At 36.8% G+C, this 20,078-nt stretch overlaps 2 protein-coding genes across 4 annotated transcripts in view; one reads left to right on the top strand and one right to left on the bottom strand.

Annotated features, from left to right (window-relative positions):
• The window catches only part of LOC127867511 (metalloendopeptidase OMA1, mitochondrial-like), a 182,573-nt gene that overhangs the window by 31,191 nt on the left and 131,304 nt on the right, over positions 1 to 20,078 (bottom strand). The gene's annotated exons all lie outside the window — the stretch shown is intronic.
• Positions 1 to 20,078, top strand: part of LOC127867505 (coiled-coil and C2 domain-containing protein 1-like) — a 52,387-nt gene that overhangs the window by 7,037 nt on the left and 25,272 nt on the right. For both annotated transcript variants that reach the window (XM_052408687.1, XM_052408688.1), the window contains exons 8-16: positions 1,147 to 1,263; positions 1,653 to 1,801; positions 2,544 to 2,616; positions 4,894 to 5,148; positions 11,286 to 11,428; positions 12,559 to 12,615; positions 13,726 to 13,857; positions 18,862 to 18,920; positions 19,369 to 19,485. In XM_052408687.1, the coding sequence (XP_052264647.1) occupies positions 1,147 to 1,263; positions 1,653 to 1,801; positions 2,544 to 2,616; positions 4,894 to 5,148; positions 11,286 to 11,428; positions 12,559 to 12,615; positions 13,726 to 13,857; positions 18,862 to 18,920; positions 19,369 to 19,485 (1,102 nt within the window). The remainder of the gene's footprint in view (positions 1 to 1,146; positions 1,264 to 1,652; positions 1,802 to 2,543; positions 2,617 to 4,893; positions 5,149 to 11,285; positions 11,429 to 12,558; positions 12,616 to 13,725; positions 13,858 to 18,861; positions 18,921 to 19,368; positions 19,486 to 20,078) is intronic.

The raw sequence follows: 20,078 nt of genomic DNA, 5'->3' as shown, positions 1-20,078 counted from the left end.
AGCTGTGAGTCCATAGTATGTTAAATGTGATTCCATAGTAAGGCAGTTAAATGTGAGTCCATAGTATGTTGAATGTGGGTCCATAGTAAGGCAGTTAAAATAACATAAATACTCAAAATCAAAAATATTTTGCAACATATTTGAACAATACATTTTACCCATAAAAAATCAGTGTCTCTAGCAACAGTCAACATGTCAACGCTACATGTGGTATGTTAACATAGATTTAGCAAGATACAAAATGCTTGTTTTTATTTGTTTGTGGCACAATATATTCCACTTTAATTTTATGCAACGATATCTATTCATGCGACACACAAGCAATAACTTAAAACATGAACATGTTTTGAATATATTGTCGCACACTCACAAAAAAGAACATTTTGTATCTTGTGAAATCTATGTTGCCAGACCAAATATAGCGTTGAAATTTTGGCTATTGCTATAAGGAACTTTTTTTTTTGTATGTGTTAACTTTATTTTTCAAAATATTGTATGAATTATTAGTTGATTTTGAGTGTTAATGGGCTTTTAATTGTGGGTCATTTGTATGATAAATACTAGTCCATAGTTAGGCAGTTAACTGTGAGTCTAAAGTTAGGCACTAAACTGCGAGTCCATAGTATGTTCAATACGAGTCCAAAGTTAGGCAGTCAACTTTAAGTCCATAGTATGTTTAATGTGAGTCCATAGTTAAGCAGTTAACTGTCAGTCCATAGTGTGTTCAATGTGAGTCCATATGAGAAAACCGTGAGTCCATATATTTTTATTTGTCGATAGTAAGGCAGATAACAGAACGCTGCAATGGATATTGGTAGGAACACATTCTCCTAATTGGCTCTTTACAACATACATGTATTGAAAGAACAAAAATGCAAACTGTGGTCAAAATGCTAGTTTTTAACCTTGGGTATTCCCATAGTGTGTCGTATGTGAGTCCATAATAAGTGTATCCTATGTGAATCCAAAGTGAGTCCTATATAAGTCCATATTATTATTTTCAAGATTTTGTCTTCAACAATAAAATTTAACTTATCGTTTAGAATTTACCAAATATTTAATTAGACTTTTTTGTCATTATTTGTCATTATTTGTCATTATTTGTTTTTGTTGACATGCATTAAAATCAAGTGTATGTTTTTTAAGCATTTGAAGATGCAGTGAAAAGGTCGGATATACTTACAAACCCTGGAAAAACTGCTGAGTCATTACAGAGAGGCACTGAAGAGGAAGTCCATGCCCCACCTGCTCCTTCAGAGGAAGGCAAGAGTACTATTGATAAAAATTATGTGTTAAAGCACATCATGAACAAACTTTAATTGTAAAAATTAGGACAAAAACATTTATCAAACTACTTTAAAATGTGTAATGATCTATTTGTAAAAGAGAAATAAATTCTTCTTTACAGAATTTGCTCTAAGCAATAAATAAATATAAATTGTTTTATTAATTGAGCATCTTACTAAATACTGGGCTTAATGCATGCACTTATATTGTATTTTTTGTACAAAGAAAGTCTGTTCTATATGAAAATCTAGTTTAGGCAGAAAGTGTCGTTCTTGCACAGGCTAATCTGAGACAACATGCATTTAGCCTAGTAGTCCCTGAACTTGGCTCAATTGATAGCATGAAAATCTGCCATCTATTCCCAGAGGAGCGTCAGATATTTGATGCCCCGGAGCCGCCTAAGAATGCCATGGAGGCTCTGAACCAGCGACTGATCAAGTACAGGAACGCAGAGCAGCAGGCCAAGGATGAGAACAACAGCAGCAAGGCACGACGCATGGGACGCATTGTCAAGGTATGGGGAATTACTGTACTTTTGAGGAATATTGGTAATGTTGTATGTTTAATACTCTATAGGATGAAGTATACTGAAGTCATTCTTTCAGTCAGTCCAGTGATTTGGAAATAATGTGCCTTAGGCTTAGTAATTTTCTCTAAAATAATGTTTTCTGGACTTCTTTCCTAAAAGCTTGCATATATTTACCTGATTTTTGGTGTCTGAGTCAACATACATGACTTACATATTGTCCGTTTATCATGAAACTTGCTCATAATTTTTTTGTATTAATAATAAATCAACCAAGTTTGCAATTGGTTGAGTACCATTGAAAAGCATAACTGCAAGGAGATGATGGAGTTTTCTTTATATGGCTACAGTTAAATCTTGTAAACAGGTGAACGACATAGGGCCGTTGGCTCTCTTGTTTAACGTAGAATTTCAATACCATGATCATTAAAACTTACTGCATATTACACCATGCTTCGGGGCATATTTATCCCTCCTTTACAAAACAAGTAACAGTTTATAAAATTGATACACACCCCTCCTTTACAAAACAAGTAACAGTGTATAAAATTGATACACATTGTATGCAATACAAAATATTTATTTTTACAATAGAAGCCTTTGTGTTTGATTATATCACTATAGTGCTTAACTAGTATCTATGTACAAAAATCACAAATCATGATATAATACATATAGATGGTTTATTGTTAGTTCCTGTGACCCATCATTTCATTGTGTCATTCTACAGCAATACGAGGAGGCTATTCGAGACTTCAAAGCGGGCAAAGCAGTGGATTTTGAAGAGTTGCCAACACCACCAGGTAACTCACACAACGACTATGAGATAGAGAACTCACAGGCCTAATAAAGATATAAGCCTTATTCTGGGGAAACTGAGCTGAATTCATGTGCCTAAAGTGATGTCCTGGGGAAACTGAGCTGAATTCATGTGCCTTAGGTGATGTCCTGGGGAAACTGAGCTGAATTCATGTGCCTAAAGTGATGTTCTGGGGAAACTTAGCTGAATTCATGTGCCTAAAGTGATGTCCTGGGGAAACTGAGCTGAATTCATGTGCCTAAAGTGATGTCCCAGATATATGAGCCTTGGTCTGGGGAAACTGAGCTGAATTCATGTGCCTAAAGTGATGTCCTGGGAAACTGAGCTGAATTCATGTGCCTAAAGTGATGTCCTGGGGAAACTGAGCTGAATTCATGTGCCTAAAGTGATGTTCTGGGGAAACTGAGCTGAATTCATGTGCCTAAAGTGATGTCCCAGATATATGAGCCTTGGTCTGGGGAAACTGAGCTGAATTCATGTTCCTTAAGTGATGTCCTGGGGAAACTGAGCTGAAATCGTGTGCCTTAAGTGATGTCCTGGGGAAACTGAGCTTAATTCATGTGCCTAAAGTGATGTTCTGGGGAAACTGAGCTGAATTCATGTGCCTAAAGTGATGTCCCGGATATATGAGCCTTGGTCTGGGGAAACCGAGCTGAATTCATGTGCCTAAAGTGATGTCCTGGGGAAACTGAGCTGAATTCATGTGCCTAAAGTGATGTCCCAGATATATGAGCCTTGGTCTGGGAAAACTGAGCTGAATTCATGTGCCTAAAGTGATGTCCTGGGGAAACTGAGCTGAATTCATGTGCCTAAAGTGATGTCCCAGATATATGAGCCTTGGTCTGGATGAAAAAATTGCTGAATTCATGTGCCTTAAGTGATGTCCTGGGGAAACTGAGCTGAATTTGTGTGCCTAAAGTGATGTCCTGGGGAAACTGAGCTTAATTCATGTGCCTAAAGTGATGTTCTGGGGAAACTGAGCTGAATTCATGTGCCTAAAGTGATGTCCCAGATATATGAGCCTTGGTCTGGGGAAACTGAGCTGAATTCATGTGCCTAAAGTGATGTCCTGGGGAAACTGAGCTGAATTCATGTGCCTAAAGTGATGTCCCAGATACATGAGCCTTGGTCTGGGGAAACTGAGCTGAATTCATGTGCCTAAAGTGATGTCTTGGGGAAACTGAGGTGAATTCATGTGCCTAAAGTGATGTCCCAGATATATGAGCCTTGGTCTGGGGAAACTGAGCTGAATTCATGTGCCTAAAGTGATGTTCTGGGGAAACTGAGTTGAATTCATGTGCCTAAAGTGATGTCCCAGATATATGAGCCTTGGTCTGGGGAAACTGAGCTGAATTCATGTGCCTAAAGTGATGTTCTGGGGAAACTGAGCTGAATTCATGTGCCTTAAGTGATGTCCCAGATGAGCCTGTGCAGTTCGCACAGGCTAGTCTTGGGAGAAACTTTATGCCAAAAACTTGATTTTTACTAAGAAGATACTTTCTTTAAAAAAAATAATACCATACAAGGGGAAAATGTTTTTACCACCAACAAGTTTTCCAGAACAAGGCACATATAATGAAAAAAAAAGTTCATGTTTTATAATATTGTGTATGTGTTCCCTTTAAAAAGCAGCCATTTTATGGAAGCACCCAAATTAGCGGTTATGTATCCCAATGGATCAGAGTTTGTGTGCAAGATAATGTCGTCAATCATGGATGGATTTACAAACCAATAGGATGAGTGATTAGCATGTGGGGCATCATAGAGTTTAGTGTGCAAAAATCAGGCCTCAAGGGTAAAGATAAAAAAGTCAGATATAAGTTATATGCCTAACTACTTTTTATGGAGTGTAGCTTGTATAGCATGGAGTAATTTCAAAATACTTGGCAAATATTACAGGCCTTAAAGAGTGGTGCTAAAAAAAAAACATATCCTTTAGTAGAAGGTCAAGGTCATAATCCAATGTAAAAGATCAGATATAAGAAATCAAGTTATACTTTGTCCAATCTTACATCTAAAAAGACTTTTATTGACAGGTTTATCTTTGTGAAATCAACTTTCTGCTTTTTTATTTTATTTTGTAAGCATGTTACTTTAACAAAACTTGCTAATTCATCTTTTTATTAGTTACATGATTTAGTATATAGTCTGTCTCTGTGAAATGCTTTTCAAAAGGAATGTTATTACGTTCATGCATATGATATGATGAATACATGGCATCTATGTTTTCCTTTGTATGATTATCGCTGCAAACTTTCAGGATTTGCCCCCATTCCTACTGGTCCCCAGACACAGCCCCCAGCTCCTGCTGCCTCCAGCTCTTCAGATTCCTCCCTCAGTGCCCCAAAACAACCGGCTCAGAGGTCACCTCAGCCCCAGAGGTCAGCGGGGGCAGTAGCAGGATCTGGGGCAGCAGGGGCAGCTGCAGGTCAACAACAGAGGTCACCAAATGTAGGTCAACCACAACCATCACCGGCTAAACGACCTTTGCCGGCTCCAGATACGGGTCAGAAAGGTATCATTGTTTACTTGTTTATTTGATTGTTAAGTTAAATGCATTTTATAAGTGGAAATTATATTGGTCTATGTTTTATTGGTAAAATTGACAGTTCATTTTTGTGGGACTTCTAACCTCAAAAACATTGATATTACACATACTTAAGAGAACATGTAAAAATAGGTCTGCTCCCAAGACATTTTATTAGCTCCCTGTGATAGAAAAGAGTATTTTCCTCTCCATATGTATATACAATGATAACATTCACCTTTTATGCATAGACAAATATCCAGAAATGGTCACTAAATACTGTAGAAGATCTGTCTTTAAAGTAAAGCACTTCACTATTAAATATTATGAACATGAGTATTATAATATTAATTTCCCAAGAATACCAGTAATGTCTCTTGTAGTGTTATAAATTGGTCTGAACATGTTCAACTCTGGCATACGTTTATGTACATTATCTAAGTCCTTTTGTTTTAATTTATATGGTAAATTATTTCTATTATAACTTGAATGCCCAATAGTCACACAGAAGCAAAGATGTAAGTATGGCGCCACTTTCCAATAAATGAAGTGTTGTATTTATAGATATGGTATGGTGAGACTTACGCATTGAGATCACGTTTAGTATCATAAACACTGGGTGTTATTTCTTACATTTGAGCACGTCATCATTAGTGACATAGTTTGAATAAATAATTGCCTTATCATGTTTGTTTGTTTTTCTTTTGCTTATTTAACAGAATTGTTTGCATTGTTTTAAGTAATCACAAGAACTTCTTTTACGTGCTCATTTTTAGCTAGCCTATTATATATGAAATATATATAGTGGAGCTATCCTACTCACCCCGGCGTCGGCGTGAGCGTCTGCGATAGCGTGCAAATGTTAAAGTTTTCGTACTACCCCAAATATTTTCTTTGTCCCTTGACATATTGCTTTCATATTTTGCATACTTGTTTACCAACATGACCCCAACCTATAAACAATAGCAGACAACTCTATCAAGCATTTTGTCATAATTATGGCCCCTTTTCCACTCAGAATATGCAGCAAATGTTAAAGTTTTCGTACTACCCCAATTATTTTCATTGTCCCTTGACGTATTGCTTTCATATTTTGCATACTTGTTTACCAACATTACCCCAACCTATAAACAAGAGCAGACAACTCTATCAAGCATTTTGAAAGAATTATTGCCCCTTTTATACTTAGAATATGCATATTATTGATAAATCTATGTTAAAGTTTGTGTACTACCCCAAATATTTCCTTTATCCTTTGACATATTGCTTTTATATGTTGCATACTTGTTTACCAACACAAACCCAACCTATAAACAAGAGCAGACCACTGTATCAAGCATTTTGACATAATTTTGGCCCCTTTTACACTTAGATAATTGAACATTTTGCTTAAATTGCCATAACTTCTTTATTTATGATCACTTTTTATTATTACTTTGACAAAACAACACTTACCTGAATACAACAATGGATACCACCCAAACAATACCCCACGCCCCTACCCAGAATCCCTTCCCCCCCCCCCAACCTCCCCCCCCCCCTTTTTTTTTAAACATCACTTATAAATTACCACACTCCACATTATACCCCCCTCTCACTACCCCCCCCCCCACCCCACCTCAAAATTTTTATTTTTTATTTTTGAAAGATCTTCTAATAAATGACCACACCCCACATTATACCCCCTCTCAACCCCCCCCCCCCCCCCCAAAAAAAAACATTTATTTTTTCCTTTTTTTTATTTTTGAAAGATCGTCTAATAAATTATTGAATATGAACAATTTCCCCATGATGGCTTACGTTATACTGTCAAGCACTCGAATAGTCAAGCGCGCTGTCCTCTGACAGCTCTTGTTTAAAAAATTTGACCTAAAACACCGAAATGTGTTGTTTGGATCTACCTTAAACTTCTACAGCTGAATCACCTTAATGTGTAGATGATTGTCAGGAAAGACATTTTGGCCGAGTCCACTGTAGAAAATATTCTACACCACTCTGGAATATATTCTATACTTGTCTGTGTAAGCATGTATCAGTGTCCGGGGTACACGTCTTGTTTTTAGCTCACCTGAGCACAACGTGCTCATGGTGAGATTTTTGATCGCCTTTTGTCTGTTGCCCGTCGTGCGGCGTCAACATTTGACTTGTTAACTCTCTAGAGGCCACATTTATTGTCCAATCTTTACTGTCCAATCAAGATTAATCCCAATAATATCTTGGACGAGTTCGAAAATGATGCTGGTTGGTTGAAAAACATGGCCGCCAGGGGGCGGGGCATTTTTCCTTATATGGCTATAGTAAAATCTTGTTAACTCTCTAGAGACCACATTTTTTGCCTGATCTTCATGAAACTTGGTTTGAAGATTCATCCCAGTAATATCTTAGACAAATTTGAAAATGATTCTGGTTGGTTGACAAACATGGCCGCCAGGGGGCGGGGCATTTTTCCTTATATGGCTATAGCAAAATCTTGTTAACACTCTAGAGGTCACATTTATTTTCTGATCTTCATGAAAAGATGATTTGTCCCAATTATATCTTGGATGAGTTCAAAAATGGTAACCTTGGCTTAAAAAACATGGTTTTCAAGGGGCGGGGCATTTTTCCTTATATGGCTATATATTGTTATAGTAAAATCTTGTTAACACTCTAGATGCCACATTTATTGTCCAATCTTCGTGAATCTGGTCAGAAGATTTGTCCCAATAATATCTTTTTATCTCAGGAGAACGACTTTGGGCCTTTCAGGCCCTCTTGTTACTTAAACCCATGTGTGGTCTTATGTTGTGGATGGAAACAGGAGTACCATAACAAAAACTACATTTGTCCAGTATGGTGACCATACATGCCATACGTCCGGGATTGTCCCGGAAATGAAGAACGTGTCCCGCAGTCCCGGAAATCTGTCAAATGTCCCGGTATATACATGTACCATATCTTAGGCTTAACTGCACATCGAATCACTGTGTTCCCACTAATTCGCAGAGTCTCCATGGCAATGCCTACCTGAATAGGTGACTACGCTACCAGTCAAAATCGATCAATTAACAGGGGTCGATTGTCTCACATTTGGAGTCAAACCGAAAAGGCGGCATTGTTTAATGTGGTTGTTAATTGGCTTTAATATACTGATTTTCTGGCAGTTTGTTGGCACACACTTTGAATGAGCGACAACACTCGTAAGCAGTTTACCTGCAGTAAGATCATGCAGGCGACAAGTGACGTAATTTTAATAAGCTTGTGATTTTATGGCAGTTTGTTAATTAATTACATACAACTGTAAATGTATCATTTGATTCTCAAATAAGCATTATTCAATTTGTAATCCAAAACACGCTTCCAAATTTTAATGCTTATGCAACATTAATACATTCTAGCGTCAAATAAACATTGTTTTATCCTTTGTCAATAAAAAGCGCGTGAAAATTATGCAGACATGTAGACCGTCGCATGGAAAGTATGGGTGTATTTTGTGTTGTGTAAAAAAAATGAACATCACGTCAGGCGATTTACGCGTGTTCTTAAACATACAGCATATCATGAATAACAAACGGCTGTCTGCGCTTTTGTATGTGTTTATTGAACAATTTAAGTTTATTTCGCAATATATTGAACAATATAGCTTTGAAATAGGTTAAAAACACAATAATAATACATACTTACCATAAGAAAAGACATTATTTATTTATTAAATGGAAATGCGCGTGTCAATTAAGTGAATTTATTTTTGTAAGCAAAGTTTAATGTTTGGTAAGGGGGCTCTACTCAAAATAAAGGTCACCAGGGCAAATCTTACAAAAACAAAATCACTCCATATGCCAGAGTTTTGGTTCAATAATGATGAAACTTGACAAGGATGTTTGTCTGGACAATATCTAGGTCAAGTTTGACGTTTGGTAAAGATTGAATGAACTGATTCCTCTCAGTCGAGCGAACTAGGGCCATCTTGGCCCTCTTGTTTTAAATGAAACATGTGTAATATTACATTTTTAAGCGTTTTCATTGGCTTAGTTTTCGTATATTGACCAATCGCATTTTGTTATTTCGCTGAAATGTCGTCACAAAATGTAAACAACATTTGGGATTTATCATTATGTTTGCGTTAATATTTATCTAATATGCTCATTTAAAAGCATGTGATAAAAAAGATCTGACACTCGTTGTCATATCATACCATATTTTATTAAACTCGTCCGGGATATTTGTGAGTAAGCTCGCCAAAGGCTCGCTTACTAACAAAATTCCTGAACTCGTTTGATAAATATGGTATGATATGACAACTGGTGCCAGATCCTATATATATGTATACGTGTCCCGGAAAATCATCAAAAGTCCCGGAAAATTGAGCTCAATGTCCCGAAATAGGTCTGAAAAAATTTATGGCATGTATGATGGAGACTACAAACAAAATTCACATGTATATAACTTCCTTTTATATTAAGTAGTTTTTTTATGGGGTATAAAAAGAAAGTAATTATCAGATGTGTACGGTTTGATAAATTTTGTGCAAGTGATAATTTGGGCATTGCTTATTGTCATTTGATATGTCTGTAGTTGCTTTTTTCAATAATTTGATAAAAATGTATCAGTCTGTTTGTCTGTGAGTATAACTTAAGATAAGCGTCAGTGAAATGATATTGATATGCATTCCAAAATCTGTCTTTTAGTTTATAAAAGTTTCTTGCATTAACACATTAAATTTTTGTTTTATTTTCAATATCAGCCGTAATTGCTTTTTGATAAGTTGATTTTTTTCTCTGATATTTCATTTAGCACTGGTAATTAAGTCAGAAAGTGATGAAAATAATTGTTTCTTGGTGATTTGGTTCTTTATATTTCTTCTCATAACACATTTGATTTTCAAGTCTTAAAATTATGAATGCCGGTCATTTAACATTTTTCTTCCCTTTTTGATGAAAGTTTAATATATTTATTCTGCTTTATCTTGAGCTGCCAGTTAAGAATCGAGCATGCAGCTATTGTACTTACTTAACATCTGTATGTCATGTTCAATAGTTTTGTGTTTTACCATTGTAATATACATGTATTTATGATTTTTTATCGGTGGAGTGCACTCATAAAATAGCCTGAAAACTTATAGTATGTATGCACTGGAAATGACGGGGCTTAGTTATCAGTATATTCTGATTGGTAACATGTATTTGTGGCCCACATGCTCTGTATTTTTTTATACTTACAAGCAAAATTGAAATTGAAAGAAAATGAAATGTAAATTTCACTTGTTCTGCTCAATCCATTTAGACTGTGATACCTTTAGTTTTGAAATTATGCCAATTATTAAGATCATATTAAGCTATTATTGTTCAAATGTAAGATTTTTGTGACGTGATTTAAAAATAGGATTATGATCCTAGTAATGCATTAAAAGTCAATGAAACTATTTACTCAAACCACACCCAACTACCTTTTAAATTAATTGCATTGCATTTATGAAATGTCCGTTGGCTTAGTAAGGCACTTCACTTCTTATGAGGTACCTTAGCAGACCCTTTTTTATTGCGCTTACTGATATATGCTTAATGTTACTGACGTTGTTTTTATGCCCCCGGATCGAAGATATTGTTGGGCATATTGTTTTTGGCATGTCTGTCTGTCTGTCATTCATTCATTCATTGTGTTTGTCCCATCCCAAAACTTTAACTTTGGTTAAAGTTTTGCAATAACTTTTGTAGTATTGAAGATAGCAACTTGATATTTAGCATGTATTTGTATCTCATGGAGCTGCACATTTTGAGTGGTGAAAGGTCAAGGTCATCCTTCAAGGTCAAAGGTCAAATATGTGGCTTCAAAGCAGCGCAATAGGGGGCATTGTGTTTCTGACAAACACATCTCTTGTTTTCAAGTGTTCTCACAACTACTGGCATTCTGTAGATATTCATTTTCTTGCTAATTTCTATATTTTACATAAATGTATTTAGTGGATACATTTTGTTGTAAACTTTCAGAGATTTTGTATTGAATGATTATTAAGCAAATAGCCATAAATAAAATTAACCCAAAAACAATAGATTGCCTCTGAGGTAATCTAAAATTAACCCCTTTTTGCTCTTCCCCCAATTATTATGCAGAAGTTTTATCAGATCATCACCAATATAATTTTGCAGTTTTGAAGCGTGGTGGTTCAGTCCGTGCAGACCAACAGACACAGTTTCTACGGGAACGCATGCAGGAGTACAAGAATGCGGCCATTGCTGCCAAAAAGAACAACGATATTGCTCTGGCCAAGCAGTATCTTCGCATGGCTAAGGTACCTTTCTCTGGGAAAATGGACTTAATGCATGTGTGTAAAGTGTCGTCCCAGATTATCATGTGCAGTCCACGCAGGCTTATCAGGGACGACACTTCCCGTTATTTGGATTTTTTGTTCAAAGTAAGTCTCTTCTTTACAAAAATCCAGTTTAGGCAGAAAGTGTTACCTCTGATTAGCCTGTGCGAACTGCACTGGCCAATCTGGCATGACGCTTACACACATGCATTAAGCCCTGTTTTTGCAGAACGAGGCTTATACAGAGAGTACTTGGCTGGTGTTTAAATAAACCTACAGACTTAAGTTGGTCCTAGAAAACCTGAAACATAATCCTGTGTGAGTGGTTCACATATTTGTACATAGCATATAACTTAGCTCTTAATCATCATTTACCTGGCAATCTTTGAAATAAACATTATTTATTACTCACTTATCATTAACATCGTTTATTGAAAAGCAAAATGTTAAGTTGCTGGAACAGTAACTAGTTTGCAAGTTGTAAATCGTTTTTGAGGTTTAATAAACAGTCTTCTGGTGGCCTATTTATGCCAGTATTTATGTCTTTATTTTGAAATGAAACTCGGGGAAAAATACAAAATCATAGGGAATATATGATATCATGGCACAAAAAGCAACGGTGAAGTGGATATGGTGTCCGTCTAGTGATTGAGAGGTCATGGGTTCGATCCCCACTGTGTGAGCGTTCTTTAGATTGCCCCAGAGACACCAAGTACTGGTTGTAGGCCCAGGAAATGGACTAGAGAGCATTTCAAATAAGCTTAACGCTTTCCATGCAATCAAGCTAAAAATAAATGCCTTTTAACTGATAAGCAACAAAATGTTTTCATTAGATTCTGCACCTATGATGTATTGCAGCACAGCTAGGTCAATGCCAGTATGCAGTATTGATAGATCCCTTTATGCAGTAATGATGATTGGATAAATCTTTATTTTTTTTACTCCAATTTTTGCATAGACCCTGATACAAATAAATAGTCTTAAGACATCTTCAAGTGTAAGGGACATTCATTTTGTATGTATCAGTCTTGCCAAGTTTGTTATTGAAGCTGAATACCTTTTATTTTAGGTATTATTACCTCATGTAATTCAGTGCTCCATGGACATTTCAGGGATTTGAGCCCATGATAGAGGCGTCTGAATCCGGGCTGCCTGTGGACTTGACCCAGGTCGGTAGACCAGGAACATTCTCTGATTGCTTCTGATGTTCCCAGAAATACCCCTTATGCATCTGTTTAGAACTAATTTAATTATGTTAAATAGCTTTATATAATATGTCAACTATAAATTTTTCGAATTAAATCTTTTTTATTGTATAATAATATTTTGTAGATAATCCATGTTCACGTATATCCTAAAAGATGTACAACCTGGTTAGTGAATTCTTAGTTAAGATACATCAGGACTGTATGAGTAATGAGATGTTTGTGCTAAGAAGTGACTTCCTTATAACATTTTTTAACCAGGTTTTCCGAAGGATAAAACTGGTTATTAGATTGGCGAATGTCAGCGGGCGGGTGGGCGGGCTGGCGGGCAGAACAAGCTTGTCCAGGCTATAACTTTGTCGTTCATTGTGAGATTTTAAAATCATTTGGCACATTTGTTCACCATCATTAGACGGTGTGTCGCGCGAAAGAATTTTGTCGATATCTCCAAGGTCAAGGTCACAATTTGAGTTCAAAGGTCAAAAATGGCTATAAATGAGCTTGTCCGGGCTATAATTTTGTCGTTCATTGTCAGATTTTAACATCATTTGGCACATTTGTTCACCATCATTAGACGGTGTGTCGCGCGAAAGAATTACGTCAATATCTCCAAGGTCAAGGTCACACATTGAGTTCAAAGGTCAAAAATGGTCATAAATGAGCTTGTTCGGGCTATATCTATGTCATTCATTGTGAGATTTTAAAATCATTTGGCACATTTATTCACCATAATGAGTCAATGACGTGTGTGGCACAAAAGAATTACGTCAATAATTCCAAGGTCAAGGTCACCACGACTAAAAATATATTTATTTGATACAAATGGGGTTAATTATTAAAAATTATCAGATAAAGGGAGACAACTAAAACTGAGCTGATTAAATCAGTTCAGTTTCAGTTGTCTCCCTTTATCTGACTTTTTTTTCACATGGAAAACCTGGTTTTGTGACAATTTTGTCCCTTGTTTTTATCATAGCAGAAAGTGTTATCCTAGATAAGCCTGTGCAGACTGCTTTACCCACATAAATTTTAGCCCAGTTTTCCCAGATCGAGTCTCGTATTCCTGTTACATAGGTTCCACCGCCCCTGGACACAGAGGATGACAACCCCAGTTTTGTGATGGTTTCCCGGGAGGACTGCGAGCTGACAGGGGACAGACAGGAAGTGTTACAGAAACTGCAGCAGGACCTCATTGCTCAGATACGGGTGTGTTGTCACAAGTCATGTACATTATAGGTTGCCATGGCAAAGTGGATATGGTGTCTGCCTAGAAAAGGGGAGGTATCAGGTTCGATCTGCACTGTGGGACTTTATTTGTAGATCATCTCCCCCAAAGATACAAAGGGAAATGGACTAGAGAGTGTTTCATGAAGCGTCAGGCTTTTGATGCAATCAAGCTTTTATAAATAAATTCAATAATGTACTTTAAGTAATGCTCAAGGTTAGCTGGTTAGGTGATCAGTCTCTGCCTGATATGCTTGGTACTGCAGCGTCAGGTTTTAGCTTGTTACCACTCTGAAGGCCACAGTTTTGGCTGCATGTTAATTTAACTTTATCAGATTGTTGATCTTGACAATATCTCGGCTAAGGACACATTTGGGTGAGTGGTTGAAAACCAATGTCACACAATCAAATTTAAGCAAAACTTGTTACCAATCAAGAAGCCACAACTCAATTTTACTTAAGCTTTTTCAGAATATTAATTTTGGTAATATCTTGGGCAAGATCAATCTTTTGCTAAAACGGGGTCAAAATCTAAGTCTCCAAGTCCAAATTTTGAAAAAACTATAACTGGAAAAGCCACCTGTTTAACCCATCTTGAAAATTCTTTACCAGCATGTTTATCTCCATTTAACCTAGGTCAAGTTCGGCTTTGAATCCAATGGGGTAGAACAAAGGTTTCCAGACGTAATCTTAGACAAACTGTGTTCCCATTTAAGAAGCCACATGAACGACCCATATGACCATATGTTGATCAAACTTTGACGGATTGTTTATATTTTAATGCTCCCAGTAGGGTGGCATATAGCAGTTGAACTGTCTGTCAGTATGTCAGTCCGTCCGTCCGAAAACTGTAATGGTCATTACTTTTTAGCTCATCTATTTTTTGAAAAACAAATATAAGCTATTGTCATCACCTTGGCGTCGGTGTCGGCGTTGGCGTCCAGTTAAGTTTTGCGTTTAGGTCCACTTTTCTCAGAAAGTATCAATGCTATTGCATTCAAACTTGGTACTTATTTTCATGAGGGGACTGGGCAGGCAAAGTTAGATAACTCTGGCGTGCATTTTGACAGAATTATGTGCCCTTTTTATACTTAGAAAATTGAAAATTTTGGTTAAGTTTTGTGTTTAGGTCCATTTTATTCCTTAAGTATCAAAGCTATTGCTTTCATACCTGCAACACTTACTAACTATCATAAGAGGACTGTGCAGGCAAAGTTATGTAACTCTGACTGGCATTTTGACAGAATTATGTGCCCTTTTTATACTTAGAAAATTGAAAATTTTGGTTAAGTTTTGTGTTAAGGTCCATTTTATTCCTTAAGTATCAAAGCTATTGCTTTCATACTTGCAACACTTACTAACTACCGTAAGGGGACTGTGCAGGCAAAGTTATGTAACTCTGACTGGCATTTGGACGGAATTATGGGCCCTTTATACTTAGAAAATTGAAAGTTTGGTTAAGTTTTGTGTTTTGGTCCACTTTACCCCTAAAGTATCATAGATATTGCTATCATACTTGGAACACTCGCAAACTATCATAAGGGTACAGTAAAAGGACAAGTTGCATAACTCTGGATGTCATTTTTACGGAATTATAGCCCTTTTTTGACTTAGTAACTTTGAATATATGGTTAAATTTTGTGTTTCGATCCACTTTACTTCTTAAGTATCAAGGTTATTGCTTTCAAACTTCAAATACTTTCATGCTATCATGAGGTTACTGTACCTGGCAAGTTGAATTTTACCTTGACCTTTGAATGACCTTGACTCTCAAGGTCAAATTATTAAATTTCTCTAAAATTGCCATAACTTCTTTATTTATGATTAGATTTGATTGATACTTTGACAAAACTACTCTTACCTGACATACCACAATAGACTCCACCCAAACCATCGCCCGTGCCCCCCCCCCCCAACCCCCCCCCCCCCTATTTTTTTTTTTTTTTTTTTTTTTTTTTGTAAGATCATCTCACAAATGACCACCACACCCTCACACTATACCCCACCCCACCCCACCCCCTCCCCAATTTTTTTTTTAAACGGTTAAAAAACAAAACTATTTATTTTTATTATTTTATGTTTGAAATACCGTCCAACCATCGCACCCAAGAATCCCCCCCACCCCCCCCCCCCCCCCCCGATTTTTTTTTTCCTTTTTTTCGCATTTTTGGAAGAAAATGTAATAAATGTCCACACCCCCACACAATGCACCGCTGTTCACTCCACCCCTCCCTCCTTTGTGATTGAAAATGAGAGTCCCTTCACCTTTAAAAAGAAAATAGATGAGCGGTCTGCACCCACAAGGCGGTGCTCTTGTTTTTTTTTTAAGATCATCTCACAAATGACCACCACACCCTGACACTAAACCCCCCCCCCCCCCCCCCCCCCCCTGCCCACACATCACCCCCAAATTTATTTATTTTGAAAAAGTTAAAAAACACAAATATTTATTTTTATTATTTTATGTTTGAAATACCATCCAACCATCACACCCAAGAATCCCCTCCCCCCACCCCCCCCAATTTTTTTTTTAAAGATAATCTCACAAATGACCACCACACCCTCACACTATTATACCCCCCCCCCCCCGCACCCCACCCCACCCCCAATTTTTTTTTTAAACGGTTAAAAAACACAAATATTTATTTATTGAAATACCGCCCAACCATCGCACCCAAGAATCCCCTCCCCCCCCCCCCCCCTCGAAAAATTTTTTGAATTTTTTTTTCCGCATTTTTGGAAGATAATGTAATAAATGTCCACACCCCCACACTATACACCCCTCTTCACTCCACCTCTCCCTCCTTTGTGATTTAAATTGAGAGTCCCTTCACCTTTAAAAATGAAGGCGGTGCTCTTGTTCAATATTTAACATAGCACCTTGATATTTGGCATGCATGTGCATCTCATGGAGCTGCACATTTTGAGTGGTAAACAGTGAAGGTCAAGGTCATCCTTCAAGGTCAAATGTCTAATATATGGCGTCTGTCCGTCCGTCTGAAAACTTTAACATTGGCCATAACATTTTCAATATTGAAGGTAGCAACTTGATATTTTGCATGCATGTGTATCTCATGGAGCTGAACATTTTGAGTGGTAAAAAGTGAAGGTCAAGGTCATCCTTCAAGGTCAAATGTCAAATATATGGCGTCTGTCCGCCCGAAAACTTTAACATTGGCCATAACTTTTTCAATATTGAAGATAGCAACTTGATAATTGGCATGCATGTGCATCTCAGGGAGCTGCACATTTTGAGTGATGAAAGATGAAGGTCAAGGTCATCCTTCAAGGTCATATGTCAAATATATGGCATCTGTCTGTCCGTCCGAACACTTTAACATTGGCCATTACTTTTTCAATATTGAAGATAGAAACTTGATATTTGGCATGCATGTGTATCTCATGGAGCTGAACATTTTGAGTGGTGAAAGGTGAAGGTCAAGGTCATCCTTCAAGGTCAAATGTTAAATAGATGGTGTCTGTCCGTCCGAACACTTTAACATTGGCCATAACTTATTCAATATTGAAGATAGCAACTTGATATTTGGCATGTTTGTGCATCTCATGGAGCTGCACATTTTGAGTGGTGAAAGGTCAAGGTCATCCTTCAAGGTCAAGGTCAAAGGTCAAATTTTGCAATATTGAAGATAGCAACTCGATATTTGGCATTCATGCATATCTCATGAAGCTGCACATTTTGAGTGGGAAAAGGTCAAGGTCATCCTTCAAGGTCAAAGGTTAAGGTCAAAGGTCAAATTTTTCAATATTGAAGATAGCAACTCAATATTTGGCATGCATGTGTAGCTCATAGAGCTGCACATTTTGAAAAATGAGATGTCAAGGTCAAGGTCATCCTTCAAGGTCAAAGGTCAAATATATGGCTTCAAAGCGGCGCAGTAGGGGGCATTGTGTTTCATGAACACAGCTCTTGTTGTATTTGTGTTTTGAATTATATATTTTTATGCCCCCTTTTGAAGAAAAAAGGTATATAGTTTTCGCACTGTCCGTCAGTCTGTCAGTCAGTCTGTCTGTCAGTCTGTCACACTTTTCATGTCCGCTCTCTAATTCAAATAGTTTTCATCCGATCTTTACAAAACTTGGTCAGAAGTTGTATCTAGACAATATCTAGGTCAATTAGGTTGAAAAAACAAATCCAAGCTTTAAAGGGCATAATTATCTGACCTGCCAAATTATGTTTTTTTGTTAAATAAATCAAAGCAGCGCAGTAGGCGGCATTGTGTTTCTGACAAACACATTGTGGTAAAAGGTCAAGGTCATCCTTCAAGGTCAAAGGTCAAAAATCAAATTCAAGGGAAGTAATAAGATTTAAAGGGAGATAATTATTCAATATTGAACATTGCAACTTGATATTTGGCATGCATGTGTATCTCATGGAGCTGCACATTTTGAGTGGTGAATCGACAATCACAGTAGTGGCTTTTAATTATTTGCTACTTAAAATAGAGATTTGTTTGAGACAATTATTTTAAAGGGAAGTAATTTATATAATTATAAATCTCAGATTATATATTTCCTTACGAAAAATTTAACTTCTTTTCACAGTAACTGTACGGATTTTTTTTATTTTGATTATTTATAACTCAAATGATTGATTTGTCAAAGTTTTTTTGAAATGATATAATTATCATTTTTTTCCTGCACTAATTTGTAAATGATAGGATTCATTACATACCTGTAGACTTATGTCCATATATACATGATGAACTCTGGCTATGATCTCTTTCATAAACCACAGGCCTTGATTGTCAGTAATGTCTGACTTGGTCATTTTTGACTGTCCACAGACCCCCCCCCCCCCCCTTGTTGGATTGGACAAAATCCAAGGGAAGTAATAAGCTTTAAAGGGAGATGATAAGATGATTTCTATACCAAATGGTAAATAGGGGGCATTGTGTTTCTGACAAACACATCTCTTGTTTTAATCTTAATTTTGTTGTTGATTGATGACTTGTATTTTCATTTCAGACCTGCACAGCTAACAGTTCACATTTCTCCAAACTGGGGGACATTGTTAGTGCTAACAAGTAAGCTGATTGCCATTGCAAGTAAAGTTTTATCACGTCAAACATTTTATTGATGTCTTTTATGGTATAAAATAGAAAATGCCAAATATGTTGTTTTTTTAAAAGTCCCGCTCAGTTTGTGGATATTTGATGAACTTTAGTGATAACATGACATAAAAACAGATAAAAAAATATTGTTAGAAATATAAAATGATTCACCATGGGCAGTTTATTGAAAAGATCTCAAGGGAAAAACTAATGATTCCAAGATAATTATCCTTCTAGCCTGGAAACATATTAGCCCGGCATTGAAGTGAGAAATCACTTACACTGAAAGAAACATGCAATACTATCCCCATATTGATTCAGTTATTGAAACTAACAATATCCCTAAGGCATCATATTTCTCTTGCCCCAAAATAAACGGCTACAGTACCACTAAATATTACCTCTTCCATGTTATAATCAGATTTCAGAAGATGGAGTCAGGTCTACAGAAAGACCTAGAGGCACTGAAGAACGCTCTTGCTCACAATGACCCTGTGCCCAAGTTCCACTATGAGAACAGGACCTTCTCCATGGTGCAGTAAGCAATCTTCAGTAGTCAAGCCTTGTTCTGGGAAAAAAGGGCTTAATGCATGTGCAAATTGTGTCATCCCATATTAGTCTATGCAGTCCACACAGGTCAATCAGGAACAACACTTCCCGCATGGACTAGATTTTTGTTTAGAAGATACTTCTTTTAACTCTTTCAGTGCTGGAATCGAATTTTGAAGGCCTTTGCAAACAGTTTGGATCCAGATGAGACGCCACAGAATGTGGCGTCTCATCAGGATCCAAACTATTTGCTATTCTGATAGTATTCTTTGAAAAAAATCGAAGAAAATGCTAATTTTAGAAATTCAGCAAACAACATTTTAGCAGACGACAAATTTCCCAGCATGCAAAGGGTTAAACAGAAAATTGAATAAAGGCAGAAAGTGTTGATTAGCCTGTGCTTATGCTAATCTGTTATGACACCTTACATCCATGCATCAAATTTTTCTAGCAGGTCACGCAGTCAATATTTCACTGGACATCTCAAAGTCACCAAGAGCTCTTGAATGCTTTTGCTATACCCAAACTTTAACTTAACATCCCTTCAAGAGCATTATGGTCTAAATATTCACTCAGTATGCT

Source organism: Dreissena polymorpha, chromosome 2, assembly GCF_020536995.1.
Source record: "Dreissena polymorpha isolate Duluth1 chromosome 2, UMN_Dpol_1.0, whole genome shotgun sequence".
Classification (NCBI taxonomy): Eukaryota; Metazoa; Mollusca; class Bivalvia; order Myida; family Dreissenidae; genus Dreissena; species Dreissena polymorpha.
This window is presented reverse-complemented; position numbering and strand designations above follow the sequence as displayed.